Source organism: Coenobita brevimanus, chromosome 60, assembly GCF_032717465.1.
Source record: "Coenobita brevimanus isolate Jiangsu-jjx chromosome 60, ASM3271746v2, whole genome shotgun sequence".
Taxonomy (NCBI): domain Eukaryota; kingdom Metazoa; phylum Arthropoda; class Malacostraca; order Decapoda; family Coenobitidae; genus Coenobita; species Coenobita brevimanus.
In genome coordinates this window covers 4793771-4819068 of record NC_137013.1, presented here as the reverse complement: position 1 = coordinate 4819068, position 25298 = coordinate 4793771, and the positions used below count along the sequence as shown (strand labels likewise).

The following is a 25298-nucleotide window of genomic DNA, read 5'->3' as shown; positions in this document are numbered from 1 at the left end:
CTAGGTCGAGCATACTTCCACACTCGCCGCCACCAAGCTTGAAAATCCTCTCTTGTGAACCAGTGTATTTTAAACTAGATTGAGGTGATATAAACTACTTAGACTAAAGTTCCTGTATCTTTGTTTACACACTGACCGCTTTATCTTACAGTTTTCAAATTCTTCACACGAAAATAACTACTCCCCCAGCTGACTGCATGATTGCTTTCAAAAGCATGAACAAATATGGCATTATTGCCATCTTTACCAGTCCTGCATGCATATTTGTGTTAATTGATTCGAGTAACCAGTTCTCTGTCAGTTTCACCAGTATAAACCAAATGACAGTCTTTACTTGATTCACACCTGACGGTTAAGACCTACTGTAACTTGGTGGAAGTGTTCAGAGTAATACTAAAATGGAATTTCATTTTGAGAACAACAAGGGCCAAGGTCACGGGGTAAGATTAAAGTCCGACCTTTATGTGTTGTGTGCTTGGCTGGGTAAATATTTACCTCATTGCCGTTTCCTTTTTTTTTTTTTTTTTTGTTCCATTTGATAGTTTATTATAGTAGGACTCGCGCACGTTTGCGGCTGTGGTGTGGCCCGCACCTGTGTACAGTGTTGCCACGTTTTCTATACCGTTATCTCTCTCTCTCTCTCTCTCTCTCCTGGCGGGAAATGTGAGCCACCCTGAGTACTTTTGATTCTTTTATAAGTTATTTATAAATGTGCTTTCATTTGTTAATTTGGTTTTGTTATATTTAGTAGTAGATGGAATGTCAAAGTTACTGTCTGCTGAGAGGTTTGTTACGTTACTGATTCATACACCCCGACGTAGTGGGGTGTGGGTGTAGGTGTGGGTGGGAGTGTGGATGTGGGTTTGTTGGGGTGGTGGTCCAGGGCGGAGGGGAAGTGTGAAGGGGGATTTGACCTGAGACACCCAGGATGGATTAAGAAGGGAGGGAAGGGGAAGGGGGGGCTGGATTCACCTACCACGTGGTCAGTATTAGAAGAGAGAGAGAGAGAGAGAGAGAGAGAGAGAGAGAGAGAGAGAGAGAGAGAGAGAGAGAAATTACGTGTATAGATATATGTGCATCAATAGGAACAATGTATATCAGTGTGTGCAGTATGTACAAAGGAACAAATGAATACAAAGAAGGCAGTGACAGACCTCTCTCTCTCTCTCTCTCTCTCTCTCTCTCTCTCTCTCTCTCTCTCTCTCTCTCTCTCTCTCCTGGCGGGAAATGTGAGCCACCCTGAGTACAGTACTTTTGATTCTTTTATAAGTTATTTATAATTGTGCTTTCATTTGTTAATTTGGTTTTGTTATATTTAGTGATGCCGACAATGCATTCAATGCATGCCCCTCTCCTGCCTCTCTCTCTCTCTCTCTCTCTCTCTCTCTGTAGGGAAGCTATCTGTCAAGGCCACCGACTGGGTGTGGAAGTGTTGCCGCTCGCGAGTGAATAGTTTTTTGTTTTTTTTACTTCGGTATTGGCATATGCCTACTATTTTGTCCTACATATTAGCTTATGATTATAAATGTGATTATTCCTCGCCCTTAAAATTATGGTAAAAGCCAGTAAATGTGACCATTTTTCCCAAGCAACACCTGTACAAGCTATCCTTGGGTCTATGGAGGTACGTACTTTACCTTAGGCCAGACGGGGTGTGTCAGTGCTGCCACTCACAAGAATTATATGAATTATTTCTTTTACTTTGGATATTGGCATATTTCTTCTTTTTTCAGGCTCATTCTATTATATCCATAACTGTAATATTATTAACCACCCTAAAACTACGCTAAAAAAACATTAAAAGTGACTGCTATTTCTTTTAGCAACACTGTACAATATGTATGCCATGTTTCTGTGTTACTGTATAAATATTTTATGCATAATAAGATTACTGTTGATTCATCCATCAAAATACACAAGAGTAAGTTTTATTCATCTGAATTTATCGAATTTGTGATGCCTTGTACATAAATAGCTTCCGTTTCACATCGCAAGTTGGGGAAACGTGGCACCATTGTACACAGGTGCGGGCCACACCACAGCCGCAAACGAGCGCGAGGCCGACTATAGTTCGTTTGAGTGTTCTGAGGCCTCATTTGTGGTGCAAATGAAAAATAACCATAACATGACAATGATAATCGTCACAGTCATATTATGGTTATTATTAATTTGAATCACAAATGAGGCCTCAAAACACACAAATGAACTAAAAAACTATCAAATGGAACAAAAAAACATAACAAAAAAACAAATAGGAAACGGCAACAAAGGATATCAATTTTAGCTACTTCCTAACCCTACGGGAGCTCTTGATTGCCACCTAACCTAACCTAACCTGCCTAAGAAAAGTAACCTAACCTAACCTAACCTAACAAAAGTAACCTAACCTAACTGACAGAAAATGAAGGCAAATATCACTGAAATTACATCAAAAACCACCAGAAAACTATACTGTACAGCCGAAAACCTAGCAAAACAGACCTACCCTAACTTCACCTAACCTAACCTACCTAACCTAACCTAACCTAATTTAACGTAACCTGCTGCAGCGGAATGCTTACCCTAGAGATACGCTGATTCAGGTTGTGCAGTATATTTTTCTGGTAGTTTTTGTCGGGATGTGAGTGATTTTGACCTTTTTTTGTTGGAAATACTTCATTTTGCCTCTTTTCCAATCGTGAACTTTGATTAGTTGAGGAGCTGAAAAGAAATATTTTCGACATAAAACGAAGGCAAAAATCACTCAAATCGCATCAAAAACAACAGAGTGGAAGTGCTTAATAACGCGTAAATAATCAATATTACACCCGGTGCACAGATCGTCCTACTTCGTCGGAAGCCATATCCAGAAGGATTTGAATTTTCTAACCAGGATGAATCAAAGAGCGCGCTTCAAACTGATTGGTAGTATACCATCACGTTACCAAAAGTATGCCTATGAGTGGCTGAAACAGACCTAGAAGACGCATGCGCAGTAGACGGAAGGAGAAACACACGGACGAACGCACGCATTTTTTTACACAGACTGGCAGAGTCAAGATCCAAGGTATGGAAATTAAAAATATTCAGAAAAAATAGAAATGTTCATTTGCACATAAAAGCACACATACAGATATACATATACACATATATATATAGCAGACTGTGAAGCCTATGCCCAGAGTCGAGCACATAAAATAAAAAACACACACACACACTATGATAGCACAGATCCACTGGGTATGAACATAAGAACATAAGAAGAGAGGATAACTGCAGTAGGCCGGTTGGCCCATGCTAGGCAGCTCCTAGAAGAGTGACTGAACTACTAGAATGAGATAAGGATAGCAAAGAAGAAGGCTCTCCCCCGCCCTCCAAACCCTCCAGCCGAAGCCGGCAGGAAAAAGTCAGAAAGAACACCACGCCGTATAGAAAAACTGGCGTGGACATTTTACAGGAAAGTGTGAAAGGAGAATAGAGACTATCATAGTGTAACCTGAAAAGAAATTTTTTTTTTTGAATTAGTATTGGTTATAAGATTTTCTTTATTCTATATCCACCCCTTATTTGTCATATGCTTATCTAGCCTATGCTTGAAACTCTCAATGGAAGAGGCAGCAACTACTTTACTAGGTAGCTTATTCCATTCGTCTACTACTCTATTACCAAACCAATTTCTACCGATTTCCTTTCTGAAACGGAATTTTTCTAGTTTGAAACCATTATTTCTAGTTCTATACTGTATGCTCACTTTAAGTACCTTTGCTAATATCTCCCTTATTTATACCATTCATCCACTTAAACACCTCAATTAAGTCTCCCCTTACTCTACGCCTCTCTAGCGAATGCAGACTTAGTCTTTTCAGTCTGTCTTCATATGACAGGTTCCGGACGTCATGTATCATTTTAGTCATTCTTCTCTGTACATTTTCTAACGAATTAATATCCATTCTATAGTAAGGACACCAAAATTGTACTGCGTAGTCTAAATGTGGCCTTACTAATGCTAGATAAAGTTTCAGTATTACTTTAGATGATCTATTGCTCACGCTTCTCGAAATAAATCCTAGGGCCCTATTTGCTTTATTTCTCGCATTAATGCACTGTTGCCTAGGTTTAAGGTCGTTACTAATCATAATTCCTAGATCTCTCTCGCATTCCGATTTGCTAATTTCTTTGTTATCTAAGCTGTATTTAGTATCTCCAATGGTCTTGCCTACGTTAAGTACTTTACATTTTTCAACGTTAAATTCCATTTGCCAAGTTTTAGACCATTTGGACAATGTATCGAGGTCTTTTTGTAAGTAATGGCAATCGTCAGTCGAGTTAATGATACGCCCTATTTTTGTATCGTCGGCAAATTTGCTGATTCTGCTATTGACTCCTAAGTCTAGATCATTTATATATATGATAAATAATAAGGGACCGAGTACTGAACCCTGTGGTACACCGCTAGTTACTAATCCCCAGTCCGACTTAGTTCCATTTATTAATACTCTGCTTTCGTCCTTTCAGCCAGGATTCTATCCATTTTAAGATATCGCCGTCTATACCGTGTGCTCGAACCTTTCTAACTAACCTTTCGTGTGGGACTCTATCAAAAGCTTTACTAAAGTCCAGATAAATAACATCGTAAGCTTTGTCGCTATCTACTGCCTCATAGACCTCCGAGTAGAATGACAACAAATTTGTGAGGCAGGATCGTCCTTGCCTGAATCCGTGCTGACTTTCGTTTATAAGATTAAATCTTTCTAAGTGTTCTCTAATTCTATTTGCCAAAATTGACTCTAACATTTTTCCTACTATTGACGTTAGACTTATCGGACGATAATTCGACGCAGCTGATTTATCACCCTTTTTAAAGATGGGCACTACGTTTGCGGTTTTCCACGCCTCTGGAACTTCTCCTGAACTTAAAGAGTCATTAAATAACGTTAAAAGTGGCTGACATAATTCTTCTTTGGTTTCTTTTATAATTTTTGCATATATATCGTCCGGACCTGGCGATTTTTGAGGTTTTAACTTAATAATTTCTTTCAATACGTCCTCCTTACTAATGGTTATTTTACTAAGAATATTTTCCGTATTCTCATGGTAAATATTTGCTGCTTGAGGGACCAGGCTTAGATTTTCCTTGGTGAATACTGATATGAAATAATTATTTAGGATGGAGCACATTTCTTTATCTTCACTGGTAATGTCACCTGATTCTGTTCTGAGTGGTCCTATCCTATCTTTATTTTTCGTACGGTACATTTGATAAAAACCCTTGGGGTTTACTTTTGATTCACTTGCAACCTTAATTTCATAACTTCTCTTTGCTTTTCTTATCTCCTTCTTTACTTCTCTATTTAAAATTGTGTACCGGTTACGTAAGTGTTCCTCTCCACGTTTTATTTTTCTATATATTCCTTTCCTTTGGCCTATGAGAGATTTTAATCTGTTGTTTAACCATCTTGGTTCTGAATTGTTAGTTCTAAACGGTTTTGAAGGAATATATCTATCTTGGCCTCGGTGTATTATATTTATTAACTCGTTATACTTCTCACTGGTCGAACATCTGTTTGGTACTGGAGCTGAGTTAATTTCCGTCACCTGGACTACATTCCTATCTACCACCTCCCCCCTCACAGACACCTGACGGACATCCCCACGTGCTTCCTGCGCCTGACCTATGACCTGGGGATCCCCACTGACCTGACATTCCCTCAAATAGCTAATCTCCCTGTGGAATACCGTTCGAAAATAAGCTCTTAAGCCATCGAAATCTCCTAGACGAAAATTAGGAACGGTGGAGGTATTTTCAGTGGAACAGACATCCCAAATAAATTTGAACTTAATTTCTTCATGATCGCTATTACGAAGTCGTCCACCAACCTCTATATCGCTAATGATATTTTCTTTATTAGCTAAAACCAAATCTAGTATATTATTACCTCTGGTGGGCTCCCTGATATACTGATAAAGGAAATTATCCTGTACTACCTCTAGAAATTCCTCTGACTCCGCATCTCCTGTCTGATTTCTCCAATCTATCCTTGGCAGATTAAGGTCCCCTACAATTATGACTAAGCTGGACTGTGAAGCTTTCCTAATTTCCTCCCAGAGGTATTTACTATCAGCTCTACTTAATTTTGGAGATCTGTAAATTGCTCCTAAGACTAATTTCTCCCTATTGTTACTAATTTCAACCCAGACACTTTCTGTGTCCCTATTTACTTTAATGTCTGCTTTATTGTAACAGTTTAATGAATCCTTTACATAAATAGCTACCCCTGCCCCCTTTCTTCCCTGACGGTTTGACACAAAATTATTATAGCCTTTTATCTGATATTCTGCTAAAAATTCTCGAGTGTCTGTATTCATCCAAGTTTCACTAATAACAGCAATGTCTATTATCTCTGTACAAATTAAAGCCCTCAGTTCATCCATTTTATTACATAAACTCCGGCTGTTTGTGTAGTACACTTTCAGATTATTACGAGTAGTTATGCCTTTACCTTGGCATTTACTGTTATTTATTTTATTACTAACTGGGAAACTCTTTACTTTACTAATATAACAATTTTTTGCACTATCGCTTATCGCCCTTCTATCATCGCTTGTTCTATCATCTATCATCGCCTGCTCAATTTGAGGTGCCTGAGTGGATGTATCTACACTATTGGTTGAACTTTTGTTCTTAATTTTGCAAGTATCGATGCATCTATCCAAACATGGTAATAATGATTTCTGACTGTAGTTGCTGCATCTTCCTGTACACCTACTTCTCAATCTCGAAAAAATCCCTCCAACTCCCTATCTATCATTCCAGCTAAAACAGTAACTCCTTGCCTGCTAAGATGAGTCCCATCCCAACTATACAAGGCACTTCGTCCATAAAACCGGTCCCAGCTGTCTATGAAAGGTATTGCATTATCTTTGCAATACCTTTCAAGGCGGCAATTAAACCCTATTGCCCTGCTCAACCATTCCCTTCCAACCCGCCACCTTGGTAAAGAAACGGCAATAAAGTGAATAAATACCCTTGCCTGTACTATTTTTACTGAAGTTGAGTAGAGGAGCCTGAGAGTGTTGATACTGTCCCTACTATGCCTCTCATGGTTGCGTCTAACCAAATATGTTTTTGCTAACACGAAAGAAATTTATTTTATTGAATGAGAGTCACAAACGACTGAGTGTTGCCTTTTTGTACTGTATCTTTACTGCATCTCATCTCCCTGCTTTACCATACACTCTCTCGTTTCCTCCTCTCACACGATACTCGTATTATCGCTGGCAAAGGAAATTCGGAGCACCTTTCCTCATAGATTTTTCAATACTGTAATTTACTCTTATCTTACTTGGTACTTATATTTGTTAAGTATCGAACTAGTTTCCACTTGTAACATACAGAAGGATGATTAGATGTAATATGCCAAACGAAACACTGAGGAGGAAGTTGTGCGTAGAGAGAATATGCTCCATACTCCAGAACTGAGACGCAAGTGTAGCCAAACTGAAACTGAGTGCACCTGTAATAAATGCAGTCAACCTGCATTCATCACTGGGAGCGTAGCCAACAACGATACAGAAAAGTAAGACACATTTTTTCATCATTACATGTTTCAGAAATCACCGTCAAAAACTTCGCGCTCTTTGTTTTAGTATTATGGTACTAAGTGTTCGGATTTACTTTCAGAGTCTGCGACCGGACCCCCGTCATCTGCAAACAAAAACTGGTTTACATCCTGGTTTACTTCCTCGTCTTTCTGCAGCTTCTTCATTACAACAGCATTACGGTACGATTTGGAATTTATACAGGAAGGAATAGAAGTGCCTCTTTGCCCAGTATTCTCTCTCTCTCTCTCTCTCTCTCTCTCTCTCTCACGCACACACACACACACACACACACACACACACATGCATACATACATACAGAGAGAGAGGAGGTGGAGACAAGGGGAACAAGAGCCATGTCACCTCACCATATCATTCCTACCGTATGCATTTATTCACCTCACCATTCTTTCTGTCACTATAACTCCTTCCGTCTGTTCTCTCTGCTCCCTGTGTCTTTCTTTGCTCCTCCGTTCCTAATATTTCCATTTTCCTGTTTCTGTTATACGTTTTCCCACTTACTCTGCTACTGCTCTTTCTTTCCTCTTTATCCAACAGTGAGGGTAGTCTACTCCGTCCCGACATCTAAGGCGAGGATGATAAGCGACATAATGTGAGCAATGGACCTCAGCCACAGTGCCAACGTAAATCCTTGTGGGTCTTATTAGGTTGAAGCGCCTTAACCCATCAGCCCGCCAGGAGCCCACCAGGCGTCATCTGGTTACATGGTCACCACCCAGCGTAGTAAGTGGATGGTTCCCTGGGATACAGTTATCCATTTGGCTTGTCATTCGGTGTAGTCACAAGCAGTACGGGATAGTGAGTGGATGGTGGGCGGACTGTATACCAGAAACCCTACTAGTAAAAGGGTTATTTTCTGGGCTAGCATGACTGTATTCTAGATGACAAAAATATAACTCCAACTTAACCTTTTCAACCAGAGGACGTGTTTTATAATAATTCATTGTTTCTATTTTCAGGCGATTTTATTCAGGTTGAGAGACTGAACTGGAAGGATTTGTCATAACTACCATTGACCTCTGCATCACGAGAGGCCTTTCCTGGGTTGAAGAAAATCGTCTGCATGTAGCAAAATGAACAATAAAACATCCTGTTGCTGAAAGAAACACATTCACATAATACTAGAACAAGTGATTAGTTCTGGCCCAGTTAGATCGATTGCGGCGATACAAAGCAATTTTTTTCAGTCTCAATAGCCCCGAGCAAGGCCAGACTTTCTTCTAATAATGTAGCTTAGTGTGAAAAGGAACTCATATATATAAACCTAAAGCCCTCAAGTGGAAGAAACCTCACGTTCGAATGACAAAGACGATGAAGCCGTGAGAGGAGATTTAGATGCACCATAAAATACGTATCCAGGGCAAGGAGATTATGGCCTTAATCCAGGGTGAACTGCCATAAAGGACGACAGATGAAGGAAAGTGAGGCCTTATACCGCTGTGCCAGGACTTCCACTTGACCTGCTAGCCCTCCCGCCCCTTCACCTCCACCCCTACCCCAGCCCCAGGCCCGGCACGGCGTGAGGGAGGCCTCTCGTTGGATGGATAGGTATTATGCCCCTCTCCCCCACTTTCCCACCCCACGCTCCTAATTCTCACACTACATTAAATGGGGCTCCTAAGATCTTGAGACATTCTAGCCATTTAAGTAGATTAGAAAATTAGTTCATGGTGTTAATCATCATCATCGCCATTATCACCACCACCACCACCACCACCACCAGCATCATCATATCCTTACACGGCAATAATACATGGAGTGGGAAAGATCCAGGAACAGGAACAGGAAAGCACAAAAATGGAGACCTTCGAACAGTGCATGATGAAATGTATAAAATGCCGGGAGTAAGCATCTATATAAATCTTATGAGGAAATGGCTCGCAAGTGGGAATACAGACAAGAAGTTACGCCACTGGTTAAGGGTAGTTTATAACTGCTTTGGTGGAAAGAAATATATGCCACAGGTTAAATACTGAATGCGAGTGAGAATTTCTCTCTCTCTCTCTCTCTCTCTGCATAAATTACTTATTATTAAGTGATTCAAGTGTGTGTGTGTGTGTGTGTGTGTGTGTGTGTGTGCGGACACATGACCTAGGATGCTGTGGTACCGATCTGTCTTATTTAAACTTCATCAGAGTCGATATTACACTCACTTGGTTCACAGGCTCAGAGTTCTGTTCTCTTACACACACATAACCTCTCTACAGTATATCTTCCGTCTTGCTGTTCTGTATCTGCACAATACATTCAGGGTGCATATAGGTTTTGGTGGGTCATCTAATGGGTCCCTTGCTATATTCAAAAACGCGAAAATAAGCCTAGTGCCTTGTTTTTGTTTTTAATGGTGTTTTGATGATGCACTTTTATGTTTTAATATGTAAATGCTGCGTAATAAATTTTCTAATGTTTAGCTAGTCTTTTTTCTGTTACCTGAAGTGATTTAGTTTTCAGATAATTAATATTTACTTTCCTCGAACAAATGGGGAAATACGTAAACAAATAGCAGCTAAACACTACTATTCCTGTGCAATGTGTATAACCTTGCATATCTGGAGGTCTTATGAATTCTGGGGCACAGTTGTTGGATTTAACAGCTTTGTGTTTGGTAGTCATCGATTCTAATATTGGAATGTTTGGTTATATACTCACTTCTGTTATACTTGAGATCCATGTTAACCTCCATCGGCACATAGGGCACTCCTGGTATGGTAGCGCTATACGTGATCAGAAAACTTCCAGTCACCTCTAAGAGACTCGACCTTTGCATTATCTCAGCTGGTGCATTCTTTCCACTATGCCACCAAACGTTGCTGACTTTTTTATGTATTAACCTCTTCTTCCCGAGAATTTCATTCAAGTTTTATTTACCCTTCCATCATGTTTTTTATTTCGGGAAACCTCCAATAGTACAGCAATTAACAAACACTGTATCTAAGCCATCAATTTTGTAGTCTTTCTTACGCTGAATAAAATAATCAGGAGATAGCAAGAGTTTGATACAAATACGTCATCAAAGTGAAGGAGTTATAACAGGGAATTATTTTTACTCATTCAAGGCTTTCTTCTTTGATTTTCAGGTAGTTCATTTAGGACCAATTATGTTTATCCAATTTCATCCATACCACTGCAGGTCCACTCAGTCCTTCAGAATCATTTCTCCCTAGTCAGGCAATTTCAGGTCTGTTTAGGGCGACGGAGTTCCTATTATTCTTCTTATGTTTATGACTCATTATGCTAAACAGTTTGCTCTGCGAGGCCCAGACCTTCCTCACATATCTCCACATGTCATGGATCCATCTTAGTTCAAATAGGCTAATCAAGGTCGCAGGTTAGTTCACGGGCATTCATGGTCAGTCCCATGGACTATTCAGAGCCTTCACGCCCACTTCGGTCCAATCAGATCACTTGAAGTTCACTCATTTCCATTCAGATACCCTGGATCCAGTGTGGTAACTCTCGCTCATTTCAGGAAACGTTCTGGCACTGCTGGATTAATTCAGTGCTTGTTCAGGCAAATTAGGTCGTTCTGGGATATTTCAGACCTAATTAATCAATTAAGGCAACACAGATCGATTCAAGTCATGAAAATATAGACGAGTGCCAGAACCCAGCTCTGTCGGAGCAATGGATTCTGGGATATGATAATGTAGCGTTTGCGCACTTGGAATGGTAGTAGTTGATGTGGCATGACGGGGAAGGAATACTCTGTTAATATAGGTGCTGTAGGTAGGCAGGTATCGAGTTTTCGTTTTCTCTCTTTTTTTTTTTTTCCCCCTGTAATCGCAACACCAGAGCAGAAATGGGAGGGATGGATAGAGAAGAGTGGGCGGGATAGCCAAGGATGGTGCTGACTGGTGAGGCGTGCCTTGGGAAGTATACCCTATGAATAAGAGTAGACCAGTAGTGTGCAAAGTCAAGAACAAAGGAGCAAAATATGAATAGGGTAGACAGAAGTGGATAAGGTGTTTTACGATAGTGGTGAAGAACGGTGGTGCAAGTACACCTTGTGAAAATGGACATTGTATGTGGGTAGCACTGAAGCTGAGTAGGCTTTAATAACAGCATTTTCTTAGACGTTCATTGTGGGAGGAATTATGAAAGCTGAGGGATTAGATTTTGAGGAATAGGCTGATTGGGTTGGGATGGTGGTGGGTGGTGGAGTAGAGTACGTGTCACGCATCCTGTGAAGATGGGCGTTGTGCATTGTCTTGTATGGGAGCGGCGAAGGTTAACCTAGGCATTTCTCCCAAGTAAAACTACAACATAAACAGAAAAAACAGCTAAGTAAGCAAGTGTCGTACCCATACACCTGGTAAAAACAAAGCACGACCTAACAAAAATCTTGGTACACTGAAGTTTAGAAAATTATCAGAAAATCGCAGATGAGTGAAAACAATCAATCAACAGTGTTTTGAAATAAATATAGCTAAAGAACAGGAACATTACTACAGTCTGGATCCCATAACTCTCAGCTGAATAAAAGCGTCTGGCATATGCTGGAATAAGATACGAGAGTTGTCCCGTCCGTCAGAGAGTTAATGGTGAGAGTATTTACACACACAAGGATTATCGACTCACTTTTGGCCGAATAAACATCGTCTGGCGTCAGCTGGAATACAGTACGAGAGAAGATGCTACCTGGAGAGGGTTCATCTGACAAAGTTAAACATCAGCTTCACATTCATACAGTACAGTAACTTAATTTCTGACCTATTCAACTCTTTGGCTGAGTATTAGTAGTCATTATGCAGGAAAATGGGGAGTCATCAGATACTACATTAATAACTGGTACTTTCCCTACGCGGGTCGACCCCTCGAATCCCATAACTTATTTTTTATTATCCCATAACTTATTTTTTATTATATTTTACTGTAGTTACCACTAGACGATTTTATTCAGCTTAAGATTAATCCATAGTAATGGAACGTTAGTGAAGGATACCGTAGAATGGAGCAAATCCGATCGCTGGGGCCAACTCCAACAGGTCTGGAAAAATAAATGAAAAAAGTATAATATATAAATATAAAAAAGAATCAATATACCACCAGGTCGATTAAACACCTCTATGACCGAGGCCTCGTAGCCACCTCGCCACCGCGGATAAGAACATCACGTAAAGCGACGTTTCCTTTCGGATTCCCACACCCCGACCCATTGCGGTGGGGGGGCCAGTGGATTTAAGTTACTGCGGCCACGATGGTTGACCGAAAGGAAACATCACATTACGTGATGCTCTTACATCTTTTAGACCCGCGGTGGAGAGGTGGCCACGAGGCCTCGCTCTTAGAGGTGTTTCATCGAACTGGTGGTATATTGCAAACTGTCATTCTGCATTTACAAAAAAGATTATACATTTTTATATTTGTTTAAAATTTTAAATAAATATACAATTATAAAATACAAACTATAAAAAAATATAAATAAACATGAAAAATGAAGATGACATTTTTTATTTACGTTAAAAAATATAAAACTGGTCGGAGTTGCCCCCAGCGTTCGGATTTGTCCCAATAAACGATATACCAAACTCCTTCTGACCAAAATAATCTGTTAGTAGTAATAACATTATAAAATACATTATCGAACCGAAAAAAAAAAAAATGCATTTGGAATATGTAAAAAAGATGCGTATGCGGTGAACTTACTTGGCAGGCATGTGAAGGATGTAAGTTATGCTTTTAAGTTTAATCTCGTACAAAAGCCGTTATACTGAATTTAGCCTTGACGAGCAGATTATTGCGCCCTGAGATAGACAGCTACAAAGTATTGGCAAATGCAAACACCGCTCCTTTTTTTTTTTTTTTTTTTTTTTTTTCCCCAATTTTGGTTACCGCCCAAATGATACCGCAATCAAGCAAAACGCACATGACTTTCGTGACCCATGCACTCGATCGTGATGGTTCTATTTATATGTACATCGCATTCCGCTTTCACAGACAACCTTGGTACCCCGTAAGGCTGTTGTTGGTATATGCCTTTGTCTCTCTGGGCCGTATTTTTAAGGGATTTTCTGTAGTTCCTCTTCCTGACTGGCACATGGCATATTAATCTTTTCTGCTGCAGACTGTCCACTCGGGATCCTATTTCGGTTAAAATTGCAGACGATTTCACTGTGTTCAAGAGAAACTTAGGGCATCTGAAATGTAAAACACACACACACACACACACGACTGAAGTTTAGGCCGAAAGTAACTAACCTCGCATTTCATGCAAATCTGGGACAGACGTTTAATACAGCACATCCGCTGTACATGCAGAGGAAGGTATAATATTTCCTTGTGTTTTACCTACACCAACTATGCCGATATTAACACTCAGGCTCCTGTGACTTCCTTTTAAATGTCAGAAATGGTCTGTCAATAATGGGAACATAATACTACAGTTTTACCGACAGCGATAAGGTTACTGGTACAAACGTTAACACATCCAGGCCAATATTTGCAGCTGTCAAATACAGTATGTAATACAGTGGACTGATGCCCGATAGTACGCGAGATCCATGGCAGGAAGGAGCAGGGAACAGTATAGGGATTACTAGCATTTTTTTGCGAAAATTTGCCAAGATGTTATATACGTTCTGCCTTACAACATAACGCCAGTCCTGTGGATGTGTCTGCGTTAGCACCCAAATGGTGACATGTGATGGAGTGTGGTGCTTTCTTAGGCAGAATGTGACCGTTGCGCCTTGGAGAACGAGGTATCTTACACACACACACACACACACACACACACACACACACACACACACACACACACACACATTCTTTACTGTTTAACTTGTGCAATATTTCTTACGAGGTCATTAAACCGTGCCTGGTTCCCGAAAAGAGTAAAGAAAGAAAAGTAAGTTATGCGAGGCACTGGGTATAATTTTCTGCAATCACGCACAGTTTCACTTTAACAGGATCTTGCTTATCTTCTGGAGAATTTCCCTGAGCTAAACTTGTGCATAAGATATCCTGTATATACATTTCCTTCACTGATACCTCCATGGGACACGTCACAATTAAGTCAGAGTGAACATTAAAGTGACAATATGAGAAAAAACAAAACTACCTGTGATAAGTTGAGCGTCATGAAGAGTTCTTATTTCTGTAAATTGGGTAAGATCCTTTATGAGTACTTCTCCCTGACCAGAATGACGTGACCAGGTTTACTTCACTCACCTTCCATGAAGAGGTCCGCTCGTGCACTGGTTAGGCATGACCTGCGCATACGTGCATGCACACACTCGCACGCATCCACACGGGCACACCTACGCACATTTACACACACACACACACACACACACACAATTATATATATATATATATATATATATATATATATATATATATATATATATATATATATATATTTATATATATATATATATATATATATATATATATATATATATATATATATATATATATATATATATATATATATATATATATATATATATATATATATTGTATGTGAGTCTAGCTAGAATGGGAGAAGAAAAGAGTAAACATAGATGGAGAAAACTTGAATCATTTAAGATTTGCAAATGACATTGTCCTAATCTCAGAAACAGCAGAGACGTTGCAAGAAATGTAAAATGACCTAAACAGAGAAAGTGTCAAAGTAGGACTAAAGATGAACTGGAGTAAAACTAATGTTCAATCCAAATACACCAAAGAGCGTCATCGAATAAATGAAGAAATTCTTGAGGAAGTTGAGGAGTGCAGTTACTTGGGACAAGTAATAAGCTAACGAAAGACCATGAAAACGAAATAAAATTTGAATTACACTTGGATGGAAAGCTTTCGGTAAACATGAAGACATCATGAAAAGTAGCTTACCAGTGTGTTTGAAACGAAAAATATATAACGAATGTACAATATAATTCCAGCTTTGACGTTCGGTTGTATAATTTGGAAACTGAGAAAATCAACGGAAAACAAACTAATGTATTCTCAAAGAACGATGGAAAGGTCATTCTTTGAGAGACAGGACAAGATCAACTTGGGTGAGAGAGCAGACTTAAGGCAAAGACATTACAGAAGTTATAATAGAACAGAAATGGCGATAGGCAGGTCGTGTAGCAAGAATAAGGGATAACCGATGGAGCAAGAGATTGACTGACTGGACGCCAAGAGATTGTAAGCGTAGCAGAAAAAGACCAGACAGGAGGTGGAGAGATAAGATAGAGAAACTTGCAGGCAAAGACTGACAGTGATTGACTCGGTCAAGGAATTCTTGGAGAAGGTTGGGAGAGGCCTTTGTTCAGCGGTGGACTTGTAATGGCTGACGAAGACGATGATGATGATGATGATGATGATGATGATGACGATGACTGTATGTACCTAATATATAAATACATACATACATACATCATACTGCTTACATACATTTTACCCATGATGTTACGACCTCGGTGTAGACGTGTGACTGGTGTTGTTTTCCTTTTGCAGTCCATCATCCTTCTATTGGGGGGATAGGGAGGGAGATGAGGTAAATCTGTATCATCGAGCATTGGAACATTCTTGCTATATCAGTACTAACAAAACAAGGCGTCCGTCTACAACACACACACACACACACACACACACACACACACACACACACACACACACACACACACACACACACACACACACACACACACACACACACACACACACACACACACACACACTAGCAACACAATCATAATAGTTGTAGCATATCAGCTCTCTCTCTCTCTCTCTCTCTCTCTCTCTCTCTCTCTCTCTCTCTCTCTCTCTCTCTCATAAAATAGCTTAACAAAGGCAATAATACGAGTATTTTGCATCCATGACCTGTCGTGAATGAGGGCTGTGTGTGTGTGTGTGTGTGTGTGTGTGTGTGTGTGTGTGTGTGTGTGTGTGACCATATGTGGAGTGGTCATGTGTAGGTTTTGGCTTGAGAACTGAATATAGCAAAGCGCTGTGCTGATGTCGTGAAATTGGTCTTGCCATGAACGTTGTGAAGCTCAGGATCTTATTTTCACCCGATAGTAACGTAGAAAACAGAAGCTCATTGGAAATATGGCTTTTAAAGTTTTAGAGGTGGCAACTAAACCCAATAAACCTGTATAAAACGTTTGAAGGCAGCACAGATTTTAGTGATTACAGTTCAAGATGGTAAGTATTGTAAATAATGCTATATTGGAGTGATGAGGTTAATCTTTGACTACGTATTTAACTCGGAAAGTCCTCATTAATAAAGAGGTCAGTGAAATCTACAGTACCTAATTAGTGAAGAGGTTAATGAAGTCTTTTTTTAACACCTTAAGTTCTAAAAATCTCCTCACCTAGAAATCGTCTGAACATAGCCAGAATAAGATATACAGTACAAAACCAGACTGTGGCAGTGAAGAATGGGTTTTTCATTACAGAGACACTACAGTAACATATTTGAGGCCTTATAACAGGATTAATGAATATGTCATCAAAAGGACGTACGGTCATGTGCCAAAGTGGTGTCCTAAACCCCTGGCTGTGCTTCCACCCACAAACATATCATCCTTCTCATCCTTGAATTCTCACTAACCCAAAGCCCTACTTGTATTGTCATCTCTCTCTCTCTCTCTCTCTCTCTCTCTCTCTCTCTCTCTCTCTCTCTCTCTTTCTCTCTGCTGTTTCAAATTAACCCTCTTACATTAACAGGTTCATGAAAGCCGGGATCGGCGGCACGACTTTTGTGAAGGCTGTACATACATGGCTGAGGTTATACTACGTCACAGGAAGGGGCTAGCTACACTGAGAGCGGAATCGCGTATATTCTGGTGCAAATTGTCCGATCGTGTAAGGACCGCTAAAAATTGGAATAAGGTCACCCTGCTTATCACGTTTAGGGCATTCCGTTTGTCGGTGCCAGACGTGAGATAGTGAGAAACGAAATGTACGAACTTGGTCCAGAGAGATGAAGTGTTGTTATTCCAACTTTTACCTCAACTAAAACGAAGGGACGATTTGCCCCAGAATAAGAGTCGAATTTTAGGTAGTACAGGAGGCTTCGTAGCAACTCTTCCTTAGCGCCTTACTTATTACTGTTGATCATTCCTTGTTTGGTAGTTACGTCGACTTAGTATCGACATAATTTGCATCATTAAAATACCAGAGGATAATGAGTTGTATAGTGGAGAGTAAATAGCTTAAGAGATGTTACGAAATCTCCAAAGCCACTTAGAATACTACCTTGCGTTCAGTTCCGACCTGTGTGATGAGATACTTGACAGACAAACCCGGTAATTTGTACAGCACACCCTACGCTTCAGTACAGCACGTGGCATTGCAAAAAAGTAGGGAAGGCGTAGGATCTGTGCCTATCGACTGCAGGACGGTCAAAAAATTAGACAGTCAGTTTTTGCTAAGTCTCAGTCTTCCTCTAGAATACGACCAGCAAAACTCGATCCTTCATCCATGTCCCCAGTTGTACGGCTGGGTGAACAGGAACATCGGTGAAACAAACGGAGGTCTTCAATCTGACAGCTCTGAAAATTAAAATTGTGCTTTTCTGCTGCAAACTGGATCTGATAATCAATGCATCACCGTCTCTTCCGTAGCAATTTTTTGTGTGAGGTACCGTATATCATCAGAACTACTATTTCTAAGTCATTATACCCGATAACTCCTTTCCAGCTATATTCTTCACCTCGCCAGACATATTCAGTTCAAAGCGGTGTTCCCAGACTCTTTCGTTCTGTGGCCCACGGAAAGATTATGATAACCTCCATGGTTGCCATTTACAGTTTCCTATGAAGCAACAATCAGCACATGGTCGCTCGCGTGAACATGATGAGAAAGATATCTAAACAACTCAGTTAATTTAAATGAAGGACGCAGTCCATGCATGGGAAAGCGGGCGCGCACGCGCGCACACACTCACACGCACGCACGCACGCACGCGCACACACACACACACACACACACACACACACACACACACACACACACACACACACAAGAAAATAATTGGTAAAGATGCAAATGCATTTCTGCGACAAATTTAGTTAGCATTAGCTGGGATACAGTAAACACACACCAGAAGCCATCTTCCACCGGGGACCAACTACAGTGACTCGATTTGATGATCAGCATCTTGGGTTACTCTGCTTTGCAGAGCCAAGGAAAGAATAATGAAACAAGAAGCACCCATATAACTAATTTGCTGTTAATATTGTAGCAACCCATTCTGAACCAAAGCTCATCTTTACTCTCCACGAGAAAGTCGACAGAAAAAAGATTCCTCACCTCTGTAAATGAGGTAAGTATATACGTTTTGTTCCGCACATGACATGCATGATGTAAGTACTGTATATAAAATCAGCACTGCTAGTAAAAACAGCAAATGTAGATTTTACATTGATCAGGAAAGAATAGTTCAGCACTTACTTGACCCCCATGACAGAGCGGCTATGTTATATCCTGGCCGTCCATGGCTTTATCCACTGTGTTTTTCTTTCCTTCACTCTGTTTTATTTTTATCTCTTTGTAGCCTACAAGATGTACTGCAAGCGTTACAGTCGCTAATGCCAGTTTTATTAAGCTCTTCGCCCATCACGGTCGGGTTTATTTTGATCCGTTTTTGTTTTTGTTTTTGATCCGTTGGCTTATTTTGATCCGTGCATATACGTGGACGCAAATTTCCGTTTTGTATGCAATTTTTGCACTACGCGCTAGGTTTGATTTTCCCGGGATGATTGTTCTTCCATGATTTTTTTTCTTTTTAATTCTAACCTAATTTAACCTAATCTAACAGAGTAAACCAACAAACTAACCTAACGCCATCTTGAGAAAGCAAACCTATCCTAACCAATACATTCTTGGATAAGAAAACGTGCAACAAAAGGTACATGAGATGCAAATGGTTCGGCGGTTCTGTCTGCAACGTGACCCATCAAAATAATTGCCTAGTAAACGAAACCAGTAATCAGCGTGACCGAATCTTCACGGAGAATAAAAGACGTGGAGGAGTTAGAAGTTGCCATAGTTAACCCCGTAGCTGTTAGAGAGCCTTGCAGAGTCGAGCAAAAATTGTCTGATGGAAGCCTGAAGAAGATGTCAATGTACTAACGGGGTTTACGTGAGAGAGAGAGAGAGAGAGAGAGAGAGAGAGAGAGAGAGAGAGAGAGAGAGAGAGAGAGAGAAGAGGGTCTCAACATGAAGAGATTAAAATAAAAGGAAGAATGAAAAAAACTCTACTACCCTCTGCGTGAATACCTGGACTGAGTATGAGAAGATTAAACAGAATGATACCGTAAGTAATTAAATGATATAAAGATGGGATATGTAAGATGAGATGGTGAGAAATATACAGTACTTTTGGCCAGTAAATAGCGCTACACTAGAATCTGGCCTGACGTTATCTTAGGTACTGTGGGGACGGCTCAGTCTGCTGATGCGGGCGTGGATGTGGTAGTGGGAGTAACAAATAAAAAAAATGGTACAAGTTAGACATTGATAAGGCTGATGAAACCGTTCCCCAAACACACGAGAAAGCACCTGACTGAGTGGAAGAAGAGCGTTACATATGGGCCAAATTGTGCTAAAAGTTTGGTCGCCTGGATATTAATGAATGAGAAATAACCAGTAATAACCAGTAATGAGTGTAGGAAAATTTAAGACAAGATTGGATGGCTGTGGTAAGGAACATTTTATGGCTGATTGCATTGGTAATCACTGAACTATACCTCAGGACTAAGTACATCGAAGGAGCTGACTGGATAACCAAGAGCAGTGATCAACACCTTCCATCAGATGACGTTGGCTGGTTTGTATCCACGCTATATCTTCTTACGATTTTACTGAACTAAGGAGGAGATTTTTCAAACTATTGGGGACAGTCTGTAGCCCTTCAGTATGATTCTTCCTCAGGCTGAATAAAATCATCAGGAGGTGGAAGAAATATTCTATATTAAACGGTATCGTAATGAAAGAAAAAATAATCAGCAGACAATTGAATTATATGTTATCGATATCTGCAGTAACGAATTCCATTGATATACTGTAGGTGTAGATGGTCCAGGTGTTTCTTCTGTTCACCCTTGTACTTTCAGCAGCAAAAGTCCTGTCTGCCTCTCATGCTTCTCTCTTCATGGACTTTTAAAATTAGTGTTGTCAGTCCGCTGAGCCAACAGTCATGACGCTGATACGTAGCCAAATTTAGTCATGAGTGTCTGTCCACGGAAGGAGAAACAGACGAAGCGACAGGGCTTTTGTTGCCTACAGCACAGGAAGAGGAGATCAAGGACAAGATATTCATTTTTCGAACATGTTGCCCTTGATCCCCTCTTCATGAAGCATTAAATCATATTGTTGAGAATATGAATGCACATATTTAGGAATAATACATGCAGTGCTGTACTTGAGAACATGAATATGACCGCTATATGGAGGTGTATCTCCAGTGATAGGAATGATAAGTTTAATATTCTTCAGAGGTGGTTTGCATCACGATTTTTACGGATGGAACAAAAAGCACTCTAAAATTAATATGACAGCGCTCGACGTGTCCTTCTTAAACCGGATGCTGTCGGGACTCGATTAGCACGCTCAAAGCACACACGTGAACACACACAAGGGCCACAACCTTCACTGCTTTCGCTTTGAAGGAAAAATAAGTGGAAAAACCGACTCTGACCCCAATATTAATGCTGATGTTGGATGGTGAGGCATTTCTTTTTTTTAAGGGCGGAAAGAAAAAAAAACGCCCCTTGGTTCCATGGACAACGAAAGCTGAGTGCATAATATTTCGTGGGTTAAAATCTTTACACGTTTGCGGTGATACCAGGGCGTGGAGGCGATGAGCGGTTGGTGGACGAGATAGAGGAGTGAGGGAGGGCTTAAATTAATACCAGTTAGGGGAGGCGGTGGCTGAATCGGTAGAGAGGCGGCCTGCAGTCCTGATGGACCCAGGTTCGAATCCCGGCTGGGGCAGGGAACAGTTTAAGGATTTGAATTTCATTAAAAGCAGACTTTCCTGATCTACCAGATGACCCGCCGACATGTCATAAAAGTACCCCCGCTAATACCAATACACCAGTCCTATATGAGACAGCCCTAGCATGTATTCAATATGGACGGTGGGTGTCAGCGCCGAAGTGGTGACATGTGGAGGTGTAGGAGGACTACTGGGCCTTGGGATAGGCTACTGCCCCCGAGATATAGGCCCTGAAGCCTTTGCCCAGAGTCGGACACATAAAAAAAAAAAAAAAAAAACATGCGAATCATTATGGCAGACGCACAAATTCTGCTTTTCCCAGCTTCCTACAGAGAACTACACGCAGCCGTAGAACTGACCACTTGCGAGTTTTGGGCCATCAGATTGAACATACCGACACTGGTAATTTTAGTAGTACAAGCGCAAAATAGTGTTTAAAGTAGAAAAATATTGTGTGAAAATAGCTTTGGCATTATATCAAGTACCTGCTGAATAACGTCACTCTCGAGTTTGCCGTAAATAAGGAAAGTACAAAATTGAAGCTCGTCCATCTTGAGAATTTGCTTACTAGTTTGCTTCTATGTCTGATAGAAGCATACCTTGTTCGGCAAGAACTTGATATGTGTCAGCGATATTTTCACACTATATGTATCTATTCTAAACGCTATTTAAGCTGGTATTACGAAAATTATCATTGTGGATATTTTCAGTTTCCTTGTAACTCAAAACTCGCCAGTGACTAATTTACTAGGGTGGCGAGTTAGTATAATTCTGATGTGTATAAACTATTTCAGCTGAATTCTTTTTCCTACAGTATCCGCTTGGTGAGGAGAACGTTCTAACTGTACCACAGGAGCTTTATATTTCATGCTCCAGTGGTTGATAGCATTCCATCGAGGCCGACAAGGCTCTTCTGCCAAGCCGTCTTTGCTTCTCAGCTTTGGCGTGGGGGTGCAGGGGGCGGGGTAACCTTGCCACAGTCGCTGATGGATAAGAGTCGTGTTCTTGTTGGCTTGAGAGATTTCGGAGCATCTTCCTTCGCGACCCATTTTGCTTTCAACACCTGGATACCCCCCTGCATGTTGTTTGTCTTTTTAACATCGACCTGGTTTGCATGAGTGATATACAAGAGGATTATAAGGCTGTAAAATGAGAAATAATGTCATAGGGGACGAGCTGTTAGAAAAGTTGCAAAGTTAGTTAATGAGAATTATGTGTGACGGGGATGCAGCCTCACCCAGCCCGTCTGCACATGCTCTCGCCTGTGTGACGCGCTTGGCTGCATTTAACCCTTTCAGTGCTATGACGTATTTCTCAATCAGGCTATCACCAGGTTTATTAAACTTTGGAAGAAGTTTATGAGGACTAATTTATTTTGTTAGTAAAATAAAATGAGTAAAAACGTCTGCAAGCCAAAAAAGAAAAAAAAAAGGAGAGAGAGAGAGAGAGAGAGAGAGAGAGAGAGAGAGAGAGAAATGTCATAGAACTGAAGCAGTAGAGAAACTTGCATTTCATGATCATGCAGAAAGACGGGTCAAGGACGAATTCATACTGCCAGAAAAATTTATCTCTTCCAGAAGAAGATGACGAAGACTATGTCAGGATTAGGTTGGCGGAGATGTGAAGCGAGTTGCTTAAAAAAAAAAAAAGGGAGAGAGAGAGAGAGAGAGAGAGAGAGAGAGAGAGAGAGAGTCAAAACAAAGAGAAAAGAGAAAGCTGTTACCAGAGCCACGGCTGTGTTTTCAAATCTTGCCTTTATATTGACTTAAAACAATTCATCTAATATAATCAGTGGAATGAAAACAGGTTTTAAGAGGAGTTTTTAAGAAGTAATGAGACAATAGTCTGTGTGTTAAGGTAGCAGGAGCCTAGGATTTTGACACTATAATCTTAAGATATGCTTAACTCTACAGTAAATTTATCTTATTTATTTTTACTTTATTTTATTTTATTTATGGTAATAGGGTTAACAACTTGTTCTCCGAGGCCCAGCAGTCCTCCTACATTCAGTACTATTCACCTCAACAGGTCACCACTTCGGCATTGACACTCATCGTCCGTAATGAGTACATGCCAGGTCTGCCTCATAAACCGGTGCATTGGTATTAGCGGAGGTGTTTTGACATGTCCGCTGGTCTTTGTAAATTAGTAAAGTCTTCTTTAACGAAATTCGGAATCTTTACACTGTTTCATGCCACAACCTGGATTAGAACCTGTGTCTATTGAGACAGTGGACCACCTCTATTAATTCTGCCACCGAGAAGTTTACCTATTGGTTGTTATGGAGCCCTGTGGCGTGAGTCAGTTGTTGATCAAGCACGTTATTATCACAGATGGTATTGTAGACCTTGAGCACAGCAACACTCATCCCATCACAGTGATAAAACGTGACCAGACAGGCGAGCAAAGATACACGGAGCAACGTGGTCCCCTGTCATGTAGTCCTTCATGCATGTCCATTTATTGCGGTTGCTTAATCGGTCTAAGGAACTATCACTGTATATATATATATATATATATATATATATATATATATATATATATATATATATATATATATATATATATATATATATATATATATATTTATATATATATCCCGACGACCTAATCCCGCAAAGGGTGGCAGCAGACAAAACGCCTCCAAGTCGCTCTGTCACCCACCATTTGGCTACCCTCCCCCCAACTCACCCCCCTCATATACCTCTCAACTCTAACCCTCCACCTCATCCTCGGTCTACCTCTCCCTCTCCCTCCCTCCACCTCACTTACATACACCCTCTTAGTCAGTCTTTCATTCTCCATTCTCTTCACATGTCCAAACCACCTCAGTGTATTTCTCCTAATCTTCTCAACCACATCCACATCCACCCCACAGCGTTCCTTCACTTCTTCATTCGTCAACCTGTCCCTCCACGTCACTCCACATGCTCCTCTCAAGTAACTCATTTCCACTGCTCTCACTCTTGACTTGTTCCCCTCTTGCAAGGTCCATGCCTCGCTTCCATATGTCAGGGTAGGGATCACAATACTATCATGCAGTGACTTCGTAACTTCCATACTCACCTCCCTATTTCTCATCACTGCTTTCAGTGTACCAACAACCTTCCTTCCCTCCTGTACCCTTTCACGCACTTCATCCCCCAAAGTTCCATCCTTACTCATCACACTACCCAAGTACTTGAATACACTCACATTCTCCATATCCTCACCATCCAACCTCACTGCACACTCTGTGACTTCATTCCTCTCAAACACCATAACTTTACTTTTGTTTACATTAACTTTCAGATTCCTCCTCCTGAACACTGTCCCAAATTCATTCACCAAAACTTGCAACTCCCATTCATCTTCACTCAACAGTACTGTATCATCAGCAAACAGCAACACCGGAAGCTTCCAAATCTCACCCTCATTCATTAGAGCCACCCCCACATCCACTGCCCTACCCTGCACCTCCTTTACAACCCCATTCATGTATATATTAAACAGCCATGGAGACATCACACAACCCTGTTTCAGTCCCACATTGAGATCAAAGAACTCACTCAGCTCACCATCCACTCGCACCGTAGCCCTAGCTCCCTCGTACATACTCTTCACAGCACTCAGCAATTTCCCCTCCACTCCATATATTCTTAATACCTTCCACATACCTTGCCTATCTATTCTGTCATAAGCTTTCTCCAAGTCCATGAAGGCAGCATACACTTTCCTTCCCTTCTCTAGATACTTCTCCACTAAACATCTTAGAACAAATATCTGA

The 25298-nt window shown here is 40.6% G+C and overlaps 1 protein-coding gene across 1 annotated transcript in view; it reads right to left on the bottom strand.

Moving 5' to 3' along the window:
- Nucleotides 1–22581, bottom strand: part of LOC145403129 (uncharacterized) — a 73383-nt gene extending 50802 nt beyond the window's left edge. Inside the window, exon 1 of the mRNA XM_080274956.1 lies at nt 22381–22581. Within this exon, the coding sequence (XP_080131082.1) occupies nt 22381–22581 (201 nt within the window). The remainder of the gene's footprint in view (nt 1–22380) is intronic.
- Between the last annotated feature and the right edge of the window lie 2717 nt (nt 22582–25298).